Below are 26961 nucleotides of genomic sequence, written 5' to 3'. Positions count from 1 at the left end.
TGGTCCGCCGTCGCGTCCGATCCCTGCTCCTTACAGAGCCGAGGTGGTGGGAGAGAGAGAGGCGGTGGTGAGCTTCACTTCGCTACATTTGCATTTGAAAAGCAGCCGTTGGTTTTCTTTATCAGAGTGCTGACCTGGTGCAGGAACTCTCGCACTTTGTCCATGTCTTTGTTGAGGTAGATGTGCCACAGAGCCCCTGGTGTCTCGCTGGAGTCTTTGAGCCTCCTTCGGACCCCCTCATCGAGATCCTCCTCCTCCAGACGCTTCAGCACTCCTGCACACACACACACACACACACACACACACACACACACACACACACACACACACACCTGTTTCTGAGGCTGAACCGAATGAATTGATTTTCCATCCATCCAACACTCACACTCGCTCTGCTGTGATACATAGAAAAGATGCTGATAACTGAATACATGACTTAACTGGATACATTTCTTTGATATTGATTCTTAAAATATGGTTTCTAAATACTGAATGTAAAAGAGAGTGTTTTCTAAGGAGGCGCAGTTGAAGAAAGGAGAACACCTTTCTCTTTCATCTTCCATTAAGGACCACTGTGGTTGGAATTGTGGTTCCATTTTTGAATTTGCCAGATCAAAGGGTTTAGAGAACAGAACATCACGTCAGGAGTTACTTTCTGCCGCTCTAATGACCAGACTCTCACACATCTACAGCAGCAGGAGGACACACTACATGAAGGTTAGTGTTAAAGCAGTGCTTCCCAGACACTCGCCACAATATCAACATTGATCGCCACATATTGATTTAAAATGAAAACCACAAATAGAAGCTAAATTATGTTTGGAAACACTGTAAAGTCAAGTCGACTCGTCCAAGACAAGTATTTATATATTTCCAAGGATGATGAGTGTCAGCGTGTGTCTGTTGTATTGTGATGAGTGGTGGGGGACTTTAATATTCAGTGCTTACTTCCCAAGATGCAGCAGTCCCAATGAGTGGTGACAGTGGGACTTAGCTACATGCTTCTAACAGCATTCACAGCTTCTGGCTGCTCCAGTTTACAATCAGAGGTGTGACACCTTTATTATTCCTCCATCTGGTTATTGATGTGTTCCCCCCGGTACACCTTATCTGACAATACTTTCATGTGAGTCCACCCAGTCTGTGAGTCCATCACTTCACTGACTCGAGGAGGCCTTACCAGTTTTGGACAGGACTCCGTTGCCTTTGGCCACTCCTACATAGACCAGAACGGAGACGACGTCGGAGACTTCCACGTGGAGGTTGGCGGTCCCGAAGTCCTGGTCCTGAGACGCAGCTACACCTGCAGGGAGACAAAGATAAGATAAGAAGAAGGGCAGAGGGGGATTCTATCTGCACAGCATGTTCACCAGAAAACAGTAGAACATGTCTTCTACTTAATACTAACTGGAATCAAATCCTTCTGAACGACACACATGTATGTGAGGTGTATATGGGCAGAAGGATCAGTCAGCGGGTCTAACCCAGGATCCAGATGTTTGTCAGGTGTAGATGTATCAGGTAATTAGTGCAGAGCTACGAGCACTTCCAACTTGGTAAACGATCTATCTTCTGAGCTCTGAGACTATCCAATCTCTTTTCTCCTCAATCAGTGAGATCCGTGCTGCTGTTCGTTCCCGTCCGTACCGTAGGCACAGCACAGCCTGGGCCCCAGGTCGGGCCGGACAAAGAAAGATGGCAGGTGGGAGGCCAGGTTGAGGCTGCCCTCTGGATCCGAGTACTCTGGCAGGGGCAGGTTCTTCATCAAGTCATCATATCTGCAAAGAAACACCTCTTTCAGATGGGCTCACAAGGACTTCTTAAGACCCAATCTCATGAATGCATTATTATTACCATCAGCAAATGTTTAGCAAATTAGAGTTTTGCATTTATGTTTTTGGTTTGAAAGCTTAAGATTCAACAGCACAAGAGTCAAAGGGTAACTTGGGTATTCTTCAACCCTAGTTTATCATGATTTTGTGTCTAAATGACCAATTCTACACAACTATTTATCTGATAACAATACGGAAAGAACCTTTCATTTCCTGTCTGTTGTTGAGTCTAACTCGAGGACAAATGTCCTATTGAAATCTGTCCTCATCCACATTGTGGAAGTCAGCTCGATATTCAGCCATGACATTGAACATCTTTTAGAAAACACCAACTCAACAAACTGACAGCAGCAGCTCTCCTCTCTGCTACTCACCTTCCCACCGTGTTCATCAAGTCACATGACACGATAACAAGCAGACCGGATCAGGACGCAGGTAAAGAAGAAGCTTTCATTTCTCTCTTCTTTGTCATAAAGACACCTATAATAACAATCAGAGCCTCTCAGGGGCAAAGAGCAACTCTTCTAGTGGACGCACATTGACGCTGAGGAGTTGCCCCGAGCGAGAACATTGCAGCTCGTTTGGCTGCAGCGTTCTCCCTCAATACTGGACCCCAGAAAACATGGAGGATAAGTTCCAGGGTAAAGTTATCTTTGAAGTGTGTATGCGTACCTGGAGGGCATGAGAGCCATGAACTCCTCCCCAGACGGCCAGTCCTTCAGTCTGTAGACCATCGGTTCTCCATCCTTGGACTTGGGTCGCTCTGAACAGGTAAGAAGACTTTAGTTAGTCACTGATTCATCTCAGCTGATCCAATCCATCAAACAGAGATTCGAGAGATTGGGGATGAACTCACTGGTGATGTCCTCAAATCCATCCCAGAACTCCTTGATCCCGGAGTTGGACACTACCTGGTCTTTACAGTTGAGGAGGTCTCCCTGATGGTCCGCAAACTCCTGGTTGAAGGACTCAGCTTTCCACAGGCTGCCATTGAGTCGCTTATGGACCCCCGACACCAACACAGGCTGGACAAACACAAACACACGGCTGCCGTTATCACTGGTGACTGTTACTCTGACTGCTGCTGCTGTTAGTAGGACTGATGTGTACCTGTCCTTGTCTCCAGCACTCTCTGAACAGCTTCCAGTTGTTCTGGTTGCGGTGATCTTTGAGCCACAGTAACCGTCTGTTGTTTAACCAGCAGTGGGGAATATCTGGATACTGATTGGTCGATTCCTCTGGCACTGCAGCAGTAACGTGCGCAGACTTCTTCCTGTCTGGTTTGGCATCCTCAGTGATAGCAGGGGCGGGGTTGTTGTTGTTGTTGTTGCCCGGGGTGACGGGCTCGTGCTTGATTGACAGCTTGGTGGTGATGCTCTGGCGGCTGGCGGGGATTTTATTCTCAACCACAGAGGCAATGATGTCGTCAAGGATATTGGGCATGCTCCTCCCACCTTTTCCAGTCTATAGATAGAAAGCAAAAACAGCATTTCAATATTCTAAAACAATGTTTCTAAATGTGAAAAGCTCTGCGGTGTTTATTGACACGACTAGGACGTAAAGCAGAGGAATCCATTCATTTCCAAACTCATCCTCGATGACATCAGAAAGGTGTCGATGTGTGTACCTGTGACGCAGTAGAGTAGACCGGGGCAAAGGCAATTCCTGCGTCGGTAGAGCCCAGCTTCAGCTTCCCTGCTGTGGTGGTGAGCAGGTCTCTGAGTGTGGAGCCCTGCTCCGTACTGTTGGCCACCAGTGACGTGGTTTTACACTGCTGCAGGACCTCCAGGCTGTCCCCCACCTTGTCTTCCTTCACTGATTTACCCAGCAGCACTGACTTGTTTTCTGTAAGAGAAAGAGGAGGAGGTTACTGACAACATACTATCTGGAGGTGAAATATAGAAAATGACTTTACGAGTGAACGGGTTAATCTAGGAGCCATAAAGGCCATCAAATGGATCCCTTCCCCTCACCTTTCTTTTCCTCCCTGGATTTTTGCTCTGCCAGTTCAGCCAGGAAGTGCAGAGGCGACTGGGACTCGGGCGGGGTGACGGGAGCACTTCCTGCATCACTGCCTGGACTGCTTCCCCCACCGCCTCCTCCGTTGGTCTCCACCTTAGTTCCTCCTTGGTCGGAGTTCTGCTGAGAGCCCGGCTCAGCCTTCACCAGAGACAGTTTGTTACTGTGGTTCAGGACGTTCTGCAGAACCTGGCAGAGAAAGGGCGAGGGTTACTCACAAGCTCAAACTGACTCAGGATCAGGATGTTCAGGATGTAAAAGAAAGTCAGAGGGAGACGGTGAAAAGTCACTCCAAACAAGTGCTCATCCTCCAGATCCTGTAATCTACCCAACAACTGTCTGAATAATTCATTACAGTATGACTCCAACTCACAGAAATACTTTGCATGTGTATATATCATACATATCTCAAATAAAATAAGATGCAGAACTTCTTTTGCACCTGATTTATTGCTTTCATTTGGTTGCATATGGAATCAAGCTGTTAACATGTCTGCTGTGGCCTTCTACAGATCAACACGTGTCTGTAAGCACCATTTACAAGAAGCACTTTCTACAACGCCCATGTCTATAATGCATTATAAACATACTTATAATACGTTATAATCTGCTTATAGCACTGTTTCATTAAGCACACATAAATATCCATAACTCTAAGTGATCTTTGTTGGCTTTCAGTAAAGTTGAAATTAATTCTATAACATTCCGTGTGATGTTCTTGCATATATTTAATGACATTTTTTCACTTTACTAAAGCAAACAAAGACCACTTAGAGTAGCTTATAATCCAACTATAAAGCATTTGAACTGATTATATTGCATTATAATAACTAACAGCATAATGTTATTTGACCTTATAAGTCTACAATGCTTTAGAATGTGTTCTGGTTCTTGTCTGATTGTCTGATGTGTGGTTGCAGCAGTACCTGTGAGACCCCGTTGGTGGCTGGTAGTTTGGTGAGGAGGTTCTGCTTGTTGGTGCAGGGACAGTGGGGTTTGATGTTGTGTTTTTCTCTCAGAGCGTGCATGGAAGCCACCAACTCTGACAGCACTGACATGTTTAAAGAAAAAAGATGCAGCAGAATTTAAACACAAATAGTAATAAAGCAGGACCTTTATTAAGACAGAACATGAAATGATGTCAGCGCAGAGTGTGGACTGTACCTGTGCCAGGTATGATCTGTGTGGGCATGAGGTGTTTGTGGTCGTGGGGTTGGCCTTTCACACACTTCAGCCAGCCGTAGAGTTCTTTATCTGATCACACAGAGAGACGCACGTCAGCTGCTGTATTGATGCCATAATGACCATCAGCTGTATGACTGCAGACTGAGTTCTATCATGTCTGTTTAGTTCCTCGAAATGATTCAAGTGATGCGTTCTCTTACCTAAACACAGTTACTCGGGGGAAAGGTTATGCAGTAAACTGTACTTGTATATTTGGACTGTGGTAGTCGGGTGGATCCACGTCTGCAGGTCAGTAACGGGTCAGTAACGGGTCAGTAACCGGTCAGTGACGGGTCAGTAACCGGTCAGTAACCAGTCAGTGACGGGTCAGTGACGGGTCAGTGACGGGTCAGTGACGGGTCAGTAACCGGTCAGTAACGGGTCAGTGACGGGTCAGTAACGGGTCAGTGACGGATCAGTGACGGGTCAGTAACCGGTCAGTAACCGGTCAGTAACGGGTCAGTAACGGGTCAGTGACGGGTCAGTAACGGGTCAGTGACGGGTCAGTGACGGGTCAGTAACGGATCAGTGACGGGTCAGTAACGGGTCAGTGACGGGTCAGTAACGGATCAGTAACGGGTCAGTAACCGGTCAGTAACCAGTCAGTAACCAGTCAGTAACGGGTCAGTAACGGGTCAGTAACAGGTATTTGTCAGGTAGCTTTCAGGTTGAGATTATATAATTGGATTTCCAATTTTTGCTGAATTAAAACTAGGGGTGTCAGTTTTGGTTCATTTAATTTTTGGTAGCCAGATTAACCGGTAACTAATGCACAATGTTGTAAAATATAAGAGGCGCTTTATTTTACCCCGGCGCTCCATTAGCTCAATAAGCTTTGGCGCTGCATTTCGAAGCGCTAAGTCCACTTAGAGGTGCTGACATTTGAATGTCTTGGCTTTGCCGAAGTTTACAGCTGCATCAAGTCATCGTTAAGGGTGCTCCCATCGACCGCTATCAGCAGATGATCGTTATAAATAGTTTGATCACAAGAGCTGATCAGATGACGCATCGATTCTGAATTTAAAACGTTTCCAATAGGTATTTCTCTGCTTTCTCGTCTGCTCTTTAACTCGCTCTGAGAGCCATGCAGCCTCCTCTCAGCGCTGTGTGAGCTTCACATACCGACCGTTACTGTAACTACAGGCCGACATGCGTGAACACTCCAAAGATATTCTCTGTCCCTAAAGGAGCAGTGTGTAGGATATAGTGTCATCTAGTGGTGAGGTTGCACATTGCATCCAACCGAACACGCCTCCGCTCACCACCATTCCAAGCGACTCGGAGAACTACGGTGGCCTTCAGGTGACATAAAAACATGAAAGACTCTCTCTAGAGCCAGTGTTTGGTTTGTCTGCTCTGGGCTACTGTAGGTGCAACACTGTGGAGTCATGAAGAGGACCAGCTCCCTATGTAGATATGAAGGGCTCATTCTAAGCTAACGGAAACACAAGGATTCTTAGTTTCTAAAGAGATTATACTCAAAAAAAACATATTTATTATTATTATATTGCATTTCTGCCAATAGATCCCCATGATTAAAAACTCATGAGTCACTGACAACTGTGTTTCCAGGACTAAAAACCTTGGAACCTAGACCAAGCCAGTAAAATACAAAAAAAAGAAAGAAGCGATGACAGCACAAAAAGTCTGTATGACCTTTGAGGCTATCTTTATTGTGGGGTTGCATCCTCGCTCGACTGGTAGCAGTGACTTCCTGTGATATGAGTGCATGTAAGAATCCCTGAATAGCCTGCTCGACTGTCCAAACACACACACAACTGACCTTTGGAGCTCCTTCTCTCCTTGGCCTTGTAGCAGTCCAAGCAGACAACAAAGCCACACTTCTGACAGACCCAGTGGATGTTGAAGAGCGTCGCCTCGCAGGCGTCACACATCTCCCTCACCCCCCTCACCGCTCGCTTCCACGCCAACTTGGCTGAAACGCACACAAAACGAGATCAATATAAAAACAACGTGGTCAGGGTTATTGATCAAAGTGTCAGCCGATTTCAGACTACAGCTCACCATCCTTCTTGACCCAGGTGGCTGCAGTGTTCTCGGTCACAACCATCTGACAGAACTTGTCTCCTATGAAGCTGAGGATGTACTTGGCTGTGGTTTGGTCCAGTTGGCTCTCCTCCATCAGCCCGGGGACCCACAGGGCCAGGGCTTCGTCGTCAAACTGGTCCGGATTGGAGAAGCCATCCATCCGGATGACTCCGTTTTTACTGTAGGACAGCCTGGATGGGAGGAAACGGGTTACTAGCACACAGTTTGTCGAGTAAAGAGCAAAATATGAAAGTAACCATATAAAAGCATTATCTTGGACTCATAGATGGAGACCAATGAAAAGCTCTTTAGCACAGTGTGCACCACATAACATGTTTGCTTGATGCTTAATTTGCAGTTTGACTTTTGAAGCTGCTGAATTAGAGAAGCTTATAGTGACACACACCTTTACACATTTACAAACGTCACAAGTCAAAAGAGACATTCGTCAGTTACACTTATTATGAAGTTTGTATTATTAATGTACACATTTAAATTACATACACTAAAATGTAATCTCCTCTTATTCAAATGTTGCTTTGTGAAAAGATAAAAACGAGCATCCTTTAGTTCTGTTAACAGCGGATTAATCAGGGACAACACCTGCATTGACGTGCATGTGTGTTGACCTGCATCAATACAGTAGGCTACATACAGTACATGGCCTTCAATAGAGATCAATAAGATGGCTTCCTGAACAGACTGTTCAGGTAGACTTTACTCCACTATCTCTTTACACAGATCATACTTCTTTGCTGCTATATTGATGTTCAGAATGTTAAACACAGCTCCTATCAGTGTAGAACACCAGATGCACTGTATATGTGAGCAGCAGGACAACAGCACACTCATGCTAACCTTGTCATTTCAAAATCTTGCATCCATTGAAGTGCTAAACACAGTCCCAACAGCCCTTACTATAGCACGACAAGAATCATCCTCATGTATCTGTGTATTCACAAGCACTCTATAATACCTAAAGTACTCCTATGGCAAACAGATATAAAAATGTATTCATACATATATATTATATAGAAATAAGTAATGCTCATAAGTATACAACACCCATGTATCAAAAAGGATTTACTGCCACAGAGCGTCAGAATGACAAGCTGTTCTCTGGATGAGCCATCTCCCACGTCTGTGGTGCCCTGACACAGCCCAGTCAGCTCAGGTGAGTGTTTACGGCTCAGACAGGGAGGAGGGCAGATAGGGTGAGGGACAGAATTACAAGTGGGGATGTAGAGAAGGGGAGGGGGAGACACACCGAGAGAGAGAGAGAGAGAGAGAGAGAGAGAGAGAGGGGAAGAGAGAGAGAGAGAGACAGAAAGAGAGAGAGAAAGAGAGAGGATTGCAGCATAAGCAGAGAGGACAAGATTATAGAGTAGAAAATCCTCTTTGGCAGATTTACCCTGTTAGACCCCAGACTGCAGCTGCTGCTTATCCAACACAAGTGTGTGTGTGTGTGTGTGTGTTCAATGTGCATTCACAGTCATTGTGAGTGTTTGAGAGAGATGAACACAGACAGAAGCAGTACATACTGTCTGTGCAGTATGATGAATAATCTATGCGTTAGGGCAGGGTTTTTGATGAAAACAGGCTGTCCTCTCCTTCCTCTCCTCCCTCCTCTCCTTCCTCTCTCCTCTCTCCTCCTCTCTCTCTCCTCTCCTCCCTCCTCTCTCCTCCCTCTCTCCTCTCCTCCCTCCTCTCCTCTCCTCTCCTCTCTCCTCCTCTCTCTCCTCTCCTCTCCTCTCCTCTCTCCTCCCTCTCTCCTCTCCTCCCTCCTCTCCTCCCCTCTCCTCTCCTCTCCTCTCCTTCCTCTCTCCTCTCTCCTCTCTCCTCTCCTCTCCTCTCTTCTCTCCTCTCCTCCTCTCTCCTCTCCTCTCTCTATCTGTGTTATTCTTGCACGCTTCAGAGAAAACTGTAGTGATGGTACAATGCATCATGGAGCAATTGTTTGTTGCGTGAGTTAGGGGGCTTATTACAGCTGCAACAGTTATGTACTTGTAAGGGTTTCATGATCCCACAGGACCTTTAGGGAATAATGTATGTAGGGTTGATGGGTGCATTTCAAAGTGTGGTCGCGTGCAGGAGACCAGAGGAAAACTCTGGAAAAACGTCAGGGAAAGAAAAAAGCGAGTTACCGTCTGAAATAGTAGAAGCGACAGAAGACGGGGGAATGCGTGGGCTCCTCTCCCTTCTTGCTGCGGACCACCCTGCACTCCCGACACTTCTGCAGGTTGGGCCCGATTTCGGCACACGAGTCGTCCTGCAGGAACGACTCCCCCGTCTGCTTCAGCTTCTTCACCTTCCTCCAGTCCTTCAGCACGGAGCGGGGGATCCCATCTGAGAAGAGTGGCCCTGATTAAGTCACTGGCAGTGCCTACATTTCATCTTGACCAGTAAAGAGTTGCTCATCATCTTGGCGTCAGAGAGAAGATCAGCCACAGTCTGTTTGGCTAGTCCGAATCAGAGTCAAATTTATACTTTTGGTTTGTTTTCACAGTGCACAAATTAAAGCAGACCCCAAAAAACAGACGTACACAGGCGTGTACGAAGGAGCAAATCTTTGTATCTTTTTAGTCTCAAGAGCTGCCACTTCTATTGAGAGAGTCGCAAACTTTGAAATGTTGCTGTCAAAGTTATTTCACTGTATTTTACGACCCTTCTCCTGCAGTTTACGTCACTGTTTTTGTGGACTTTATTGAACACATTCTGCATGCTTTCCTCTACCTCAGGTTACCCCGTCCTCTACCTGTGTCCAACCTACAACACAGTCACAACACACTAAGTCATGGCTTGTGAAAGCACCTTTAGAAAATGGAACATTGTGGCTTCACATAGCCGAGAGGATTTGCATTCAAACATACGTGTTTCTCAACTCTTTCTACACAGGACATGATGGTTGTGGAACGTTGGAGAGCAGGTGGCAGCAGGAAAGGCGGAGAGGAGATGAAATATACACCAGCAATCTACTTGCTCTATTTTCAAATTTTTGGATCGTTTAAAATCCAGAAATACTGAATTAGAGCAATCTTTCCTCTAAGAATTCTTAAAAGTCAGTCAGTTTGTGGGGGTAACAGCTGACACACGTCTCATATATTTGTAATAGTTGATAAGTTGATACTCTACAATTATCTTGTGTATGAAAGGCTGATATATCTTCTTCCTCTGTGTCATAGAGCTCCACTGACCACACTGTTGTACTGGGTGACATGTTCCATCATTACCATCAACACACTCGTTCATTTTGACTCAGTCGCACACAAACCGTCCTGCTGCCAGAGATACTTGGTGTGGATTAATCCGCCGCTGAAAATAGTCCTCAACACGACTTCCTCCTGGTTGAGTAACGTGTGTTAACAACTATACTGACCAGTTGTGTTAGAAAATGACTGAGCTTTCTCAAAAAAACTAAATATATATTTGTTAGCTATTTTTTTTAAACTATATTTAGTAGGAACCACTGGGCTTAGAGTAGTTAACAAGTTCGTTAGTTAACAAGAACCAAAGCACAGAATATATCCAGCCTGTCGTCAAACTTGCTGCCTGGGAAACAATTGATAGAAGACTGAGACTTACTGCTGCTGGCTAGTTTGAGTTTGGTCTTCTCTCGGGCTGATCGGAAGATGCCATTGGGCTTCAAGTCATCTTCCTCCTTTTCATTGTCTCCTTTCCTCTTGGCCATATCGTTCTGTTTCTTCTTGTAGGTGGGTTTAGGCTGACGCTTGGCTCGGCCCTCCATCTTGCTCTCACTGGTGTCGGAGTCGTCCCCCCCGCTCTCTGAAGCGGACTCGTACGACCGTTTGTTCCCTCGCCTTGATAAGGGAGCTGCTTTCCTCTCCTCCCCCCCTCCTCCTCCTCCCCCTGCAGCTGCTCCTGCCACCTTCTCCTCCAGCTGCCTCTCTCTCTCCGCTTTGCTGTCTTTGCTCAGCTCCACCTCGCTGGAGGTGGAAGCGCTGAGATTGACTGTGCAGGGTTTGATCATTTCTGACATGGCTGCAGTGTTGCTGGTGCTGGTGCTGGTGGCGGTGCTGGTACTGGGCAGTTTCTCTGGTTTAGTACTGGTGGAGCTTGTAGTAGCAGTTGTGTTCCTGTCCTCCTCTGAGTGCCGGGTTAACCAGGCTTTCTTCAGCTTGTGGTAGTTGCTGGGCTGCCCGCTGCTCGTCGAGGTCGATCCGGAGGTCTGGCCGTTGGGCAGGGGACTGGACTTCCCTGTCGTTGTGCTCCCGCTGGCCGAGCTGCTGCTACTGCTGTCGACCGAAGATGACGAGGCTTGGCTGGAGGGGGGTGGAGGCGGCGAGTTGCGAATGGGAGTTTTGTCGACTGAATCTACAGGTAGGAAGCAGTTTCCGGTTGTGGCGGATGTGGGCGCGGTGGAGAAGTTGCTTCTGGATTGGGCTGCAGCCAAGGCAGCTTTGTGCTTCTTAAGGTGGACAAAGGAGGAGGAGTAAGGCTGACTGGAGCCAGAAATGGAGCTGGGTGTCGGGGTGAGGCTTGGACTGGGCTGAGGTGTCCCCGCTGGACTAGGGGGAGGCAGAGACCCCCCTGGAGATGTGGTGCGTGAGCCTAACCCCTCCTGGTACTCTCCTGGTCCCGAGTGGCTCAGCACCCGACCACAAATGCCAGTTTTATGGGCTGAGACCAAGTAGCCCAGCTCAGGGATGGCTGTCCCACTGATACTCTGTATGCCGTAAGCTGATGCGGCTGAAAAGGCAGTCCTGCACACAGAGTTTGTGATCCCGGCTGCCATAGTTCCCTGCATGCCACGCATAGAAGTGTGTTTGTACTGGACACACATGTCGTCCAGGTTGGAGTTGGGCTGGATAACCCTGCCGGCTACAGCTTCTCTCACACTCTCGCCTAGTCTAAGATTCTCCCCCTGAAGCTTGGCTGGGTAGAACCTCCCCTGGGGGAGCTCCTTAGTGATCATAGCACCACATTTGTTAGCACCAACAAGACTGTCGTACTTGATGGATGATGACGGACGCACGATGACCGATGCCATCGCGGATTGGGGCTTGCCCCTCGACATTCCCCCTCTTTCCTGAATCATCTCTCCGTATCTCCACGCGTCTACAGACGAAGTCATGATCTCCCCACTGATGGTTGAGGCCACGGAGGTGACGGCGGCGTTCCCATGACCTTTGACGTCCCTGAGTTCCGGCAGCAGCGTGGGGGGCTTCTGCTGCTCCGCTGATGTTTTGCTGCCGGCTGCCGCCAAGCTAACTGGCTGGATGGGCGTGAGGGTCGGTGGAGACAGTCGTCCGCCGTAACCGGCTCTCTCCCTCTCTCGCTCTCTCTCCTTCTCCCGCTCCCTCTCTCGCTCTGCAGCCTCTTTGCGATCCAGTGCGTGCTGTGTGGGCGGATGGAAGACAGGCGCTCGGTGGAGAGATGGCATTGCCCTGAGCTGCTGCTGGTGCTGCTGCTGCTGCTGGTGCTGCAGCTGCTGCTGGTGGTGGTGTTGGTGGTGTTGGTGATGATGGTTGGGTGCTGTAGAGGAAGATGTAGACAAGGAAGGAGAAATGGCAGGGCTGCGGCGCTCTATTCTGTCCATACCACCCGTGTGGTGCTGATGTTGCTGTTGGACTAGTGTCACCTGCTGGCTGAGCTGCTCGGTGATTTTCCCTGCTAAACCCTCTCCTCCCTCCGGCTGGTGTTTAATGAGGGGAGGGGGCTTGGAGAGGGAGGCTTTGGAGCTGTAGCTGCCCAGGGACAGAGCTCCCTGGCTTGGCACGGCAGCCCCGACGCTGGCCACGACCCCTGGAGCTCCGCCCGACACTTTCTCGTAGTAAGAGCTGAGCTCCTTGGAGGGGTAGAGTCTTGGAGGCTCATTCACCACGCTGTTGGAGAGCGTGGTGAAGTAGTTGCTCTTTTCGGATTGGATAACGTGGGGATGGATGTGGCCAGCCTTGGGGCTCGGGGAGGCGAGAGCTGGTAACCGGATGGGGAAGGCTGGTTCCCTGCACCGCTCTCTGTCCCTGTCCATCCCGGGGTCACCAGAGCGCTGGATCTTGGCGGTGAAGGGAGCGACCTCAATGCTCTCTTTCAGGATTTGCCGATTCTCCTCTTTGTATTTACTGGCTCGGTCTGCTGCCTGAACTGCATCCTGTGCAAGAAAATGCAAACACTGTTAAGGACTGTTTTTTTCATTTTCAGACAGACAGATTGCAGCACTCCTGCTACATTTTGGAGGTCTTTTGATTTACATGAGCCCCTTTCCTCTGGGAACAGATACCTTTTGAGGAACTCATTGCGTTTCGACAGCAGGGACAAGGTTCTAAATCAAGTTCTGGGGACATTTATCCCCCAAAAAGGGCCTGGTTCAGGGTAGCACTCTCTGACAGTACAGGAACCTTTGGGGTGGGGTTTGCAGGGATGACCGTCACTGATTGGTCAAACACACACAGAGCCGCTGCTTCAACTCGTGTATCATTCATAGAATGTATCGATTAGTATCGATGTAAGACTATTTTAGGACATATTTATATATTTATTTGATAACATTAAAAGTAAAGTTAGGCTTTGCTGTTGCTTCCTGACTCATTTAATAAAAAGACTAGAGAGAGAGAGAGAGAGAGAGAGAGAGAGAGAGAGCTGAGAGGGCAGGCAGAGGAAGAGAGAGAGACGGCGCGGCGGTGGCTGTGATTGAGAGAAGAAAAGTTTTGTTCTAAAGCACCAATAAATAACCATCCAACACTCAACAGATGAGACGGAAGCTGCTACTTTCATTGTGCTCGTCTGCATCTCAACGAGCATCAGTGAATCTAAACCTGAGCTTGTAGATGAACTGGAGGCTGCAGAGTGTGTTTACCTCTGTGACCTCGTCACATGTCATGTTGCGGATTCATAAGTCAGCGGATTCGTTTGCCTAATCTTCTCGGGTCTTTAGATCGCTATGGAAACGCAGACAACAATGGGCTGAGGGAGCCTTTTAGTTCCTCAAAAAGAAGTGGGACTAAAATGACCAGGAAGGTCTGTGTTTAAACACGGCTATGTGGAACAATACAATTTAACATTGGTGTCCATCTCCAGTTAGAGATCAGTGTCACTCAGGACAGAAGAAAGATCCTTTTAAACCAGGGGTCTCAAACTCAAGGCCCGCCACATCATTTTATGTGGCCCGCGAATCCGCCAGCAAAAAAAAAAAAAAGGTTAAAAAAACAACAATAATAATAATAATAATTAAAAGTTAGACTTGATAATAAAAATATCCCCATAGTCGAAATTATGAGATAGAAAGTCATAATGATGAGATACCTAAACACAGTCACAGAAGCAGCCCTTTGGCTGGTTACTGTACACTTGACATATAAATGTATTGTGAGTACATTGAAGACTTTAAACGTGGCTTTACAACACATGAAATACTTCACGTGGGATTGTGCAAACGCACCCTTGAAAGGATTTTAATTAAGCATTGAACAAAGTTATTGTAATAACTTGTGTTTGATATTTGTGTTTGATATTTTCTTTAATAGTTTGATCTTTGATAGAGTAATGTGGGTTTATTAACCCTAAATTAAAAGGATTTAAGTTATAACAGAAATGTGCTTAAATATATTTTACATTTATATAACTGCATGTACAATATTTTAACACTTGAATAAACAATAATCAAATGCAGAGACAGTTATTTACCAATATGTTAGGAGTAGTTACATTTACACCGTCTTACATTTACAACCGGCCCTTTGAGGGAAACATGATGCTGATGTGGCCCAGAGTGGACATGAGTTTGAGACCCCTGCCTTAAACTATACTCCACCATACAGATAGTTACAATAAAGTCATATTATAGAAATAAAAGAAGACATTGTAGATAGCAGCAGCACACTTTCTGCAAGTGTATATGAACATGTAGGGCTGGGCGGTATCATTTGAAAGCACGGCTGGTAACAGTATAGATCACGGTATATTTGTTTTTCCTTAAATGTCAATATAAATGCTTCTGAAGGGTATATTTGTGTATTAAGCTGCTTAGAGCAACTGTAAGGAAGTTAAACCCTCTCTCACATCTATTTTATATTGCTGTGAGAACAACTGGATTTATTCAAGATTCTCACCAAAAACTACATTTTACAAGATTATTTTACCTTTGTCCAAAACTAAATTATACTAAGTAGAGCTTGAATGCACCATGTAAGTCAACGCCACCTCCGTTAGCTGTTGAGCTCTGTGCTGTCACTGTGATGACTCTGAACATGCTGTTCAGACTAATAGCATGGGAATAAATTACAATACAATAAGAGTCTGACTAAATCAGCTGTTCCAAACGTTTTAAAGTTGTTCCTCCACGGCTTATTTTGACTTGCAGTTGTGACGCATGTGGTGTGTGTGACGCTACTGTCTGTGCCGCTGTATGCCAACGCAAAACTATCATGCAAGAAATTGGAAATATGAAACTGATCAACCAGCCATGAAACCCGGCACGTTTTGACCGGCAGCCGATCGATTGGTGCATCTGTCGTCTCCAACGGTCAGCACGGTATCGTCAGAATACATGCCTAGCAGCCCTATGCACACGCTTCAATCTCTCTGACCGGATGTAGTTCATGTTGGTGTTAGGATTTGTATTTATTTTCTCTTAGCATACTATAGTATTTGTTGAGGCTTATCTATGAAATAAGAATATGATTTCTACACAGCTGAACATGTTTTGCTACTGCTACCGATACCAACAACAACGGTGCTGATAATACAACCTAGCTGCAGCAGCGTACCTGTGTATTTGCCAGGCGAGCCTTGCTGTGGGGGTCCAGGTAAAGGCGGTGGAGGTGGACGTCTTTCCCTGTAGGGGTTCGACTGCGGTCCGTCTGCTCCTGCTTTAGCTGGGCCAGTGTCAACGTCCTGATCGGGTCCACAAAGCCTTTCTTATCCACATCTCTGCACACAAGTCAAACGTTTAGCGGGAACAACAACAGGAAACTAAAGGTCATATGTGAGCGTATGAGCGTTAGGTAACAGACAGGTCCAGGCAGGGTGTCATGCTGTTACAGGCTGCTCCTCTGTGATGCTTTGTGTACTTACTGGTGTCTAAAGTATGGCTGGTGGTTACATAAGGAGAGTGCAGGCTGCTGAATGAACTCCTCCACTGTCTCCACTGCTCTCATATTGGATTAGTGCCACTTCACTTCGTCTGTCTGACCTGGCATTGCCTGTCTGCATCTCAGGGCTAACTTAGCTGTCTAGCTGCTCTCTGAACACATCCAGAGGAAAAAGGGCACGCTGTTTAAATGTACAAGGCAACGATTGTGTGCCCCATCTTTCTTGCTCTGGAGTGCTTCTTCCAACCATCTTTAAGGAAAAAGGAATTCCTGGTGATTGTACTGACCGTGGGGGTTTTCTAGGACTATCCCTGCATGGGACAGCTTTACTGACTCGCATTAATGCAGCTGGGCTGGACTGCTATCAATGCGTGTGAATAGATAAACTCCTCTTGACCTAACACCCTGTCTGACGGGAGCTTGATTCATTCTATTCCAAGCAGATCAGATCTTATATGGAGTAAATCTATGAACAAAAGGAGCCTTCAATGCACCATGGAGAGCTTCACATGTTACTGGGCGTTCTACTCACTCTTTATGAGCGTTCATGCTGGCCTTTGACAGCGGAGGGCTAGCGTGAGCGCTGATCTTGATGGAGGGCCGGTGGGGGTCGGCGCTTGCTGGCCGAACGGGGACGTGGCTCAGCAAACCCAGACCGTCAGCGGCGCTGCCGGCAGCCTGGTGCAGCCACGGACTGACTGTGTTCTGCACATGAAACACACAAACAGACAGATATAACATCGATAAAATAAAAAAATAAAAATGTAAAATCCACAGAAAATGTGATCAGTTTTACATCATTATTCTCATTTTCATTACGGTGTAATGCGTCATTTAAAATGGTGTTTTTACACACATATCACCTGTAACAAGTATTACGCCTCCTGCCATTTGAAAATCAAAGTAGGCTCATGCAATCTTGATAAAGTTTCAACAAATCTTTTAGATTTGTCACAAAGTGAAAGTGAAACAATATTATATTATATCAAATGACTATTTAATATCTAAAGTGTTGATGCTGGCAGGTTGAAACGGTATTCGAGGGATAATCCAGCCTGTACACACATAAAGTAACACTACGACCCCCCAACCTGAGACCTCATTCTGGTGACTCCACCTCCCAGCCAATAACAGGACAGACCTGACCAAACTGTGATGATGTCATGTAAGGACAATCCCGGGTGTCCTTCAGAGACAACAAATGATGACACTTTAATGGAAAAGGGGACATTTTCAGATTCACAGCTCGAAGCCCTACCTTCAAATAAAAGTCAATTGAATTGATTACGTTGTCCATTTTTGTTTTTAATCTAGTTAAGTATGTTTCCATTTTTTCGACCTTGTGTAAAAAAGGCACACTGAAGCTCTAAGTAATAACTTAGTAATAACCCTGTTCAGAGTCTGTTTCATGTTTGATGACAGTAAACCACACAGCCTGTGTGTTCATCACCTCTAGTGTGGCGGTATGCTACTGCACAATTCCTCCAAAACGCATACACCTACCCTCCTGAGCGAGCCCTCGGAATTCACGCTGCTTTCAGGGTGGACCCACTTGGTTGTGGGGGGCAGGTTGAGCCCCGGGGGGTAGGAGGTCGGTGTTCCGTTGGGGTACTGCCAGAGGATGGGGTAAAGGCCCAGCCCTGCTGCCCCGCCGTGAGCCTGGGCCAGTAGAGAGGGTGGAGGGGGACCCTGACCCTGAAAGCAAAGACACATTTTTGGTGTAAATAATGTTTCATCAGACCTATCCTGACTGGATCAGCTGGGAGAGGAGGTGTGTATTTATATGGAGTCAGACCTGTAGGAACTGCTGCTGGTGTGCTGCTGCCGGGTGAGGCAGGGCGAGGTGGCCCAGCCCGCTGGGGGAGTCGAGCCGAGGGTGGCCCCCGAGGAGGGACGCCGCGGGAGGGGGCATAGCCGGGAGCACCCCTGGGGGTAACAGGTGCGGATGAGGTAGGGCCGAGGTGTGAGGAGGGGCGAGGAGGTGGGAGGCGCCGTGGGGGTGGGATGCTGAGGTGAGGCAGGGGGAGTGAGGGGAGGGGGAGTGAAGGGTGTGGAGGTGGGGATGGAGATAGGCTGCCACATGGTTGGAGGACACGGAGACGGAGACGGAGACAGAGTTCTCAGCGTCTGAGCGGACCAGCGCTGGGTCCCTGTAAACGGTGAACGTCTCGTTCTTATCGATGATCAGAGGGCTCTTGGTGCTGCTGCTCGTACTGACTCCACCCGACTCCGACCGCGCCGGTACTGGCTTGAAACCGGACCGTGGCGGTTCTGCCATTATCGGAGGCTGGGACGTGTCAGAGTACCTCTGCATTTTATGCTTAGAGACCTCTGGGGAGGTGTTGGGTTTGGGTTTGGAGATGTCCAGCAGGCCCGGGTGAATCTTAGCCTTGAGTAGGTCAGCTGGATTTGTGTTGGGGTAGGGATGGTTCTGAGAGCTGTTGGGGTGCTGGGGTTTCTGTTTCAGGGCGTCGAGCTGAGCTGTGTTGGGGCTCATTCTGGATCTGGCTAGTTCAGGGGGGAGGACTGTGTTCATCTTGTGGGGGGGCGCTTGCTGCGGTGGGTGTTTTCTCGTCTCCTCAGACAGAGACGGGCTCTTAATGCCGGGGTGGATGGATGTGTAGTGTTGCTGATGTTGTGCGTGCTGCTGATGCTGCGGCTGTTGATGATGATGATGAAGATGATGAGGAAGGACAGTTTTCTCTTTCTCCACCAGCACCACGTTTTCGACTATCGATGTGACAGGCCTGAAAAAAAGAAAGTGTATTTTCACATGTGTACATAGAAAACGATGGACGTTGTCTCCCCTCTGTGGATGTCTCTTTGCATGAGGGAAAATGAAATGCGTTCAAATCACTATCATGAACACTACTATGTGTATAATTTCAAAACGTGGCAGAAAGAGTAGCATAGTGAGGCTTATTGGGATCGTAGCAGGACGTTCAAAAAGCCCCGCGAGTTGAAACATGTAGGACCTGACTTTAAGAAACACACTCGAACACTATTTGAAGCCTTGTGTTCTCACCTGATGACCTCAGAGGGAGCAAACTCCATCTTGTTGGTTAAGCTCCTGGCTGCTGTCACACCACCTCCAATAATGCCCTGCTGCTGCATGGGAGGCTCAATATCCGTCCGGCGGCCTCCTTCCGATGGCGAGGGAGACGGAGGGACGGGCGGCGAAGAGACGGGAGAGGGGTTGAGGGGGAGGTAAGGGGAGAGGGCCGTGGACTCGGCCTTCTGCGAGGCCAGCAGTGCTGACACGGCCTCTGAACTCTCCTGGTGCACCGTGGCCTGGGCCTCATCCGTGATGTCGATCACACTGCCTCCGCCGCTGAGGTGAGACAACGATGGCGTCTGGGACGCTTAAAAAAAGAAAAAAAACAGATTATACAATAAGAAAACCAAGCTCACTGATACTCAGCCCATACATGACAGCTGCCTGTACCTTTCACAGTGCTCTTGCTGCTCTCCACACTGCCGGCCTGGACCGGGTCAGACATCTGAGGCGTCTGTTGCCGTGGAGACTGGGTGATCTGCGTCACCGCCACCAATTCCTCCTCTTCCTTGGTTGACATTTTGCCCGTTTCCTTGACCACGCCTTTCTTGCTGTCCTCCGCTGTCTGAAGCTCTGCCCACGGGGACAGGCGACCAATGACAGAGGAGGAATCGTTCATTTTGGTGCCCTGCATCGGCGGCTGCTGCTGCTCCTCCTCCTCCTTTTTGGAGACACCGCCTTGTTTCACATCACTGCCGCGAGACTTTAGCTCGTTCTCAGAGTTGGGCTCCGAGGAGGAGGAAGAGGAGGAGGAGGAGGACGATGAGGACGATGAGGAGGAGGAGGAGCACGAGGAGTGGGCGGTCCTCTTGTTGAGTGGGTTTTCTGAGTCGCTGCTCTCCGACAGGTCAGAAGTCATGTCAGTCTTCAGTCTCTTTAGACCCGCCTTCTTCTCATCTTCCTCGCCCTTCCTGCGTTTGTTCACTGCCTGCTTGGCCTTTGACTTGGCATCTGGAAAAAGGAAAAGAGAAAACAAACGAGATGTTTTTGGACATTGCACTCCATCTTCTCCACCTCATTCTGCCCAAAGAAGTATTTTAGCCAAACAGTTTTGTGTTTGAAAGATTGAACCAGAAAAGCCAAAAGCACCACAATGTGTTATATCTTGAAGGTGTGGTGTGAGTAGTTAACCGTTGACCGTCGAGAAGCATCTTCATCGATTAACGGCTCTCAACATGTCAACTACTAGCCGACGGCTCACAGCTATTGTTGTCTACACATGTGTACATAGTGGGAAAGAATAGGTTATAGAAGCTCTAACCTCTTGGCATGTTCATTAGCCACATTCTATGTATTCTTTTTTTTTTTTTTACAAAATCAATGTCAAAGACAAATGTGAAACAATCATTATCTCAATCTTAGGACTGATGATTGGCTGGGAGTTGGCTTTCTCCAGTAAGGCCGAGAGGATTTCCTCAGGTAGGTTTGACCTGACATAAGCACGTTAATAAGTGAGTTATTGTTGCAGCTGGGCCGCTTGTTCAACAACAGCACCCCTGCATGTAGGATTGGTGCTTTGTGGACACGACCATTTTCCTGCTGTGGTAACTGACAACTAGTAGAGAAGGTAATACAGCGCTCAACCAAGACTACTTTTAAGTGATGCACCGATCGGCCGTTATCTGATGGCCATGACCGCTTATCTGCCAGTCAAATGTTTAATGGTCATAACGATAACGTCACGGCGACATACACACACATCATGTCCTCAGTGGGGAAGTGAGAGAAAAGGACATGTAGCACCTGCAAGTCCAAACAAAGCTGTGGAGGAACAAGCTTCAAAACATGTGGAACAACTAAATGTTTTATTACCAAAAAAGAATCTAATTTCTATTTGCCATGAAAGAAAATGTACAAAACGCTTTGTGTATGCTGTCAATTAAAGTTCTTAGAAAGAAACAAGATCGAAATGGGCAGGTCAGAATTTGAACTGGTGTTCACTGTTAACTGTAATCTGTGGACATTTATTTAGATATGTGATATGTGACCATGACAGCAGAATTAATACAAAGAAGGGATAGTGGCTGTCTGCACTATAATCACACAAAGACAGACACACAGTCTGTATTCATATTAAGATTTACGTAGCAAGGTGTTCAAGAATTCAATAATCAGTGTCGTTTTGGATCCGGTTCGAGGTTGATAAAGTCCCTCAATTCTCTAAGGCTGAGTCTTCTCCAGTGGAGCTGATCGCGTCACAGCAGGGCGTCCACCGTACCACGGAGGTAGGTTGTAAGGAAAACTGTAGTTTTCCTGCTGTTTTTGTCTCTTGCTACTGCAATTATGAACATGCAGTCTGATTAATAATCAAAATGAATATGTTTATTCTTTTAATGTAGCAGGTTATTTTTAAATAACAATAAAATATGTAAAGAAGTGTGCATTCCAATGCACAGGAGAGGAGCGTATCACCACCATCCTCACCTCTCCCTGTGGTCTCTTCTCTCCGGTCCTTGTCCTCCTCTGGAGCGCTGCTATCCGATCCTTTCCTCCTGGATGAGCGAGAGTTGCGCTGCTCTCTCTGCTCCCTCCCACTGCCGCCGGGCGAGTGGTGCAATTGGCTGGCGGGCTGCTGGCTTTGCTGCAATTGGCTCTGCTGCTGAGAGGCCAGCGTCCCCTGGGAACCCTTTGGGTTGGGGCCCGATGAGGTCATGATGGGGCGGGGGCTGTTGGCTTGGGCTCGTGTGTAATGACTCTGCAAGTGTTTTTTTCAAACAGTCGTACGTTAGCTCATGTAATGCAGACATTACTATGAATGCATAGCAGTTTAGTTTATACACCTCAACAGTTAAATACCATGCAATATGACAACCTTGCAATCTATCCTATCTACACACTTTATTTTGTCCACCTAGCTAAAACTAATGCTGTCCAATCGGATCGCTCTGCAGTGAACCCTACATCTGTTTTTATTCAGACTGTGTTAGAGAGTTCATTCAACTGTACGGTCATTTTGGGACATAGTCTGGGGTCCTGCAGTGATGTGCCCATCTGGGGCAGAGGCAGTGGACAAGAAACATAGATAATAACGCATAGTTCACATCAATCAGTTAGCAAATTGTTTCAGTTTCCACCTGCCTCGTCTTAGCTCTGAAGAGCCAGGTACTGTAGATACACGTGTGCCTGAGCATCCTTGGTTGTTTACGAGCCTAAAAATAGCAGCATATCCTCACACAACCTCAGCCAACTCCACTGGCAACAACTGGATGTGCCAGCAGGGTGCACAGTCACCCTCTGCTGCTGAAGCTCTGGAAGGTAAATCCGAAACAAATGGCTGCTGACGTGTTCGCCTCTCCTCGTCCACATCAAGAGGAGTTCACGGTACAGCTGTTTATGCAACATTATGCACGTTTCAACAGCTGGACTGAACACTGAGAGGTTCTAATATTCTTCATCACTTCTTTTTTAATGACAGTGAGCAAATATGAAAAACACAGCCTCCAAAATGAGCATAAACTAAAAACACCTCGCTCAGTTTGAACAACTGAAGGGACCGTTGGATTAGACAGCATTAGTTTATCAAACAGCGTGTCCACACCATAATAACACTACTTTAGGAAGTCAGACAGCGGCTAGCGGTACCATGATGTTGCGCTCTGAGGCTCGCCACAGTTTCACAAGCGTGTCGGAGAACTCAATGGCCTTAAGGTGTCGTAAAAACCGCTCTCTAGAGCCAGTGTTTGATTTGACCTCTCTGGGCTACTGTAGAAACATTGTGGACTTCGTGAAGATGCCCGATGAAGGGCTCATTCCAAGCTAACGAAAACACAATGACTTTTTGGTCTCAGGTGATTCTAAACTATTAAAAACATAGTTATGAATATTTCATTATAGGTGTGTGTGTGTGTGCGTGAGCTATGCTGCATCCATGGAGCCCAACGAGACATGAGGACATCCGAGGATCTAAGATCCCACGTTATCACGTTTGTATCGGTTGTTGTAAGAGTACGAGTTTTTCATTCTCTAAGCCCGTACGGTGAAATAAGTTCTTGTGACGCTTGACGAAACAGTCATTTATGTGAAACCAAAGACAAGTGTTGTTTTTATGTCAATTCTTTCCCACACCCTCATGCTCACAGTGACATGATTGTAGGGGACTAACTTTGCTAAACTTCCAATCAGTATATTCAAGAAAAAACAACTGTTGAGAATACAGGGAAAGCATGGCTTCTATGACTCTGATGTTGCGTTCATGCATTCCATGTGATCCATTTCCAGGTGTGGCATGTGTACTTGTGACCACACACTGTGATGTAGCATTGTGTACAGTGTGAAACGCTGTGCTGCACAGTGTGGGGCGGAGGCAGCAGCCACAAGATGGTAGTGCAGGCAGGAGGTTTGCCTGGCTGAAGACACTCTTTTAATGAGTACTTCACTTCGACATTTCATCTCCAGGTTGTGTCAGACATTCGCCAGTGTGAATCCAAACTACTGTCTCTCTGTGAGCTGTTGAGTGCTGGATTTTTGCTGGAATCTCAAAGTATTACTGTAAATTGGAGCAAAAACTCAAAGGGTTCAACTGAGATAATGTACATTGCGGTCCCTTTTTTACACTGTGTAGAAATGCTCTCTATGAGCCTCACCTCACATGTTAGTTAAGGATACAGATGTTGAGAGAAAGAGTTCTTGTCAAAATGAATATTTTGCTTGTCAGAGAAACAGTTGATGATAAGTATAACTGAAGACATGAAGAGTTATTTTGCTTTATAATGAGCCTGTTCAGTTCACCAGATTACCCAGACAACGTCAAGCCTCTTTTATTGCGTATGTCGTTCATTCATTTATCTTAGGGATATCACCACAGCAGCAACGGAGGAAGAGTCGAGATTCTAGATTCCAGGAGCACCAGTTTTGGATTATTTTCTTACTCAGGATTAATCTTTTGTTTTGGCCATATATGGTTCACGGAGGTGCTCATACAAACATGTTTTTGGTCATTTCTTTCAATCCAGCACAGTTCATGTCTGTCAGCTGTGACTCTACACTTGAATGTAGTGTATTGTGGGAAGTGTGTGTCTGGAGGGTTGTGGTGTGGGGGGTACCTGAGTGCTGCCAGTGGTCCCTCCGATTCTCCCTCCCGTCATCTTTAATGTGTCAACAACAACAAGACAAAACAGATCAAAAAAAAAAAATAAAAAATGAAATGAATATGAAGAAAATGTGGGACAAGGAGAGACTTTGTTAGTGACCGGTTCTACCACTGAGCTCCTTCCATGTGTGACATCATGCAACCACACCGAGGTCTCAATAGTGTTCTGCCGCCACATGAAAGGAGCCAACTGGTAACCAGTGCACTGTATGTCTGCGTTTTAATGTAAGGCTACATAAAAAGCACATGGGAACATATTTTACTTTAAAGTTATCGAAAGCAAAAACATGAGACAGCAGACAAGTTCTGAGAAAGAATTCATAGATAACCAGAGAACCAGAGTTATGGCCCGGTATAGGAAACAAACCAAAAGAGAAAGTACAATGGGATTATTTTGCATAATAAAATATTTTGGGGGGTTAGGGTTAGGGTTTCACAATATGTGAAAAATGTGAAACATGGAGTGTTGGTCTTCTTTAAAAAAAATGTAGAAAATCTAAACCCGTGATGGGAGAACAAAGAAGCGTTTCAGAGATGGAAACAAAATGTTGCAAATAGTTAAACCTCTGCTCGCCGTAGCCTGCTGCGGCTAGCTCACCACTACGGTTAGCACAAGGCTAAACTATTAGAAACATTTTATCTCCATTTCTCTTCATAGTTTAGTCTAATTTGTCAGCGATGAGCTAATTTAGCATAATTTTATCTCCATCTCTTTAATAGTTTAGCTTCTGCTAACCCTAGCCTGCTGCGGCTAGCTCACAGGTACGACGATCAGAAGCCTAACCTGTTAGCAAGATTTTATATTCATCTCCCTGATCGTTTAGCCTTCAGTGTGAGCGGTGAGCTCACCACTGCGGAGCAGCCATGACGGCTACGGTTAGCAGTGTTCTAGCAACACGTGGGCTGTATTTTTACCGTTATTATACGGCCAAAATAAACCGCCTATGTCAGCTTTAATTTCACCTTTTCCTGTTTTGTTTACTGCTTCCATTGTGTTATATTTCTCATTCTTCATGTAGGCTCGTTATTTCTTTTCTGTTCTGAAGGTGCTTTGATGACAGAATGACATCACCCTCATGAACTGAATTCTGCTTGATCTGAGGCTCAATCTGAATTTAAGGGCAGCATTCTCTTTCTTAATATTACTTCTACCCAAAAACATATTATATCAACTCCAACTCTTGACTACAGTACATGTTCATAATGAGACCTTTCTGTGTGTAACATTTAAACTGTTGTTGTCTTCCTTTCTTTGCGTTATACTGTTATGCATTTTTAATATATAACACAGCTAACAGACAGAATGTGTTATACTGCTTCAGTACCACTGTCCGCTGCTACTAGTCGTGCTGCTGTGTGTGTTTGCACTCACGTGGGCAGAGTTGTTGTTCTGGCTGGATCGTGACCTCCGTCTGGAAGTGATGCCGATGTTCTCTCCTTTCAGCAGGGAGTGGACCACGTCGTCCAGAAAGGTCATCTGGATCATAGACGGATCCACGTTCTGAGGTTCTAGCACCTGAACACACACCAGATTCACTTTACACATGTGAGCTGAGTGGATTAGATCTGAACCCCTCCTGCTGTTAAAGGTGGTCCACTTCACTGTCACAGTGGGCATTCAATCAGAGAGAGCTGTTACAAAACAAACGTGTTTCACCAACCTTTAAAAGCCACATCAAATGAAGAGAATGAATTTACACACAAACTAATGAACTACTCAACACCTGTGGAATCATACAGTGTAGCTCCGCCTTAGTAAACAGTGTCCTAGACTGTCCAGAGATTTAACAAAACGGCTGAGACAAACATCAACTAACCAGAACAAAGATCAAATGACTAATCTGTGACTAAAACCAACATAGCTTATTTTTCTTTTCAAAAAACAAAAACTTAAATCAGCATCGGGTGCACGAATGAACACTGGTGCTGTCTACTTCAGATGCTGGGTGCTTCCTCGTTACTCTCCATCTTGTCATTTCCCTTTGTGCATTCTGCTTTATGTTACACCCACATATAAACTGTACACACACATTTGAAAGAACATTGTGTGTGTGTGTGTGTGTGTGTGTGCGTGTACCTGGTCATTCATAACAACCATGTTTCGACTGAAGAGGTCGTGGTGTGTAATGATGCCAGTGAACCACTGGGTGGCCGAGTCTTGTCTGTACACACGCACGCGGTAGCCATTCAATGAATAGGGACCTGGAAGCAACAGGAAACAGTGTTATTGTCCCACTGATGGACGGACAGACTTCAGAACAGGCTCCTGGTATTGTGAGGCGCACTAGTTACAGCAGTGAGACGACTGAAAGAGTCAGCAAAATAACTGTTGCTGTGCTAAGCTTTATACATTGTAACGATGATATCCACAGAGTGGAATATAAAGAGCGTGGGGAAATGCTTACCTTGCATAAAGATTTCCTGCACCTTCTGGTCTTTGAGCCAGCCCCTCACTTCTTCATGGAGCTGATGGTTGTCTCTTAACACCGGGTTCTGACTGTCCACCTCATCCTGAAGAACACACACAGGATATCAACGGATCAGCATCAAACACACTTCACACACTAACTGGTTGTACAGCAGTCCACACACTCACACACTACCATACAGACACACACATTATGTGGTATTTTAATTGACACATCC

The 26961-nt window shown here is 46.6% G+C and overlaps 1 protein-coding gene across 5 annotated transcripts in view; it reads right to left on the bottom strand.

Annotated features, from left to right (window-relative positions):
* The window catches only part of jmjd1cb (jumonji domain containing 1Cb), a 134695-nt gene that overhangs the window by 5001 nt on the left and 102733 nt on the right, over positions 1-26961 (bottom strand). For all 5 annotated transcript variants that reach the window (XM_076092937.1, XM_076092942.1, XM_076092940.1 and 2 more), the window contains 26 exons: positions 26721-26826; positions 26393-26517; positions 25688-25831; positions 24269-24310; positions 21651-21921; positions 19617-20177; positions 19197-19533; positions 17967-18918; positions 17675-17866; positions 16704-16876; positions 15848-16010; positions 10707-13233; positions 9269-9470; positions 7101-7315; positions 6859-7011; positions 5016-5105; positions 4778-4902; positions 3806-4040; positions 3460-3677; positions 2943-3296; positions 2689-2857; positions 2505-2595; positions 1648-1778; positions 1181-1303; positions 135-274; positions 1-29 (listed from right to left, as the gene is read on the bottom strand). The exon at positions 1-29 is cut by the window's left edge and continues 139 nt beyond it. In XM_076092937.1, the coding sequence (XP_075949052.1) occupies positions 1-29; positions 135-274; positions 1181-1303; positions 1648-1778; positions 2505-2595; positions 2689-2857; positions 2943-3296; positions 3460-3677; positions 3806-4040; positions 4778-4902; positions 5016-5105; positions 6859-7011; positions 7101-7315; positions 9269-9470; positions 10707-13233; positions 15848-16010; positions 16704-16876; positions 17675-17866; positions 17967-18918; positions 19197-19533; positions 19617-20177; positions 21651-21921; positions 24269-24310; positions 25688-25831; positions 26393-26517; positions 26721-26826 (7868 nt within the window). The remainder of the gene's footprint in view (positions 30-134; positions 275-1180; positions 1304-1647; positions 1779-2504; positions 2596-2688; positions 2858-2942; positions 3297-3459; positions 3678-3805; positions 4041-4777; positions 4903-5015; positions 5106-6858; positions 7012-7100; positions 7316-9268; positions 9471-10706; positions 13234-15847; positions 16011-16703; positions 16877-17674; positions 17867-17966; positions 18919-19196; positions 19534-19616; positions 20178-21650; positions 21922-24268; positions 24311-25687; positions 25832-26392; positions 26518-26720; positions 26827-26961) is intronic.

Source organism: Anarhichas minor, unplaced genomic scaffold (genome assembly GCF_050575085.1).
Source record: "Anarhichas minor isolate MPS153535 unplaced genomic scaffold, ASM5057508v1 ptg000017l, whole genome shotgun sequence".
Lineage (NCBI taxonomy): Eukaryota > Metazoa > Chordata > Actinopteri > Perciformes > Anarhichadidae > Anarhichas > Anarhichas minor.
The sequence above is the reverse complement of the archived record's forward strand: the minus strand, read 5'-3'. Positions and strand labels throughout refer to the sequence as shown.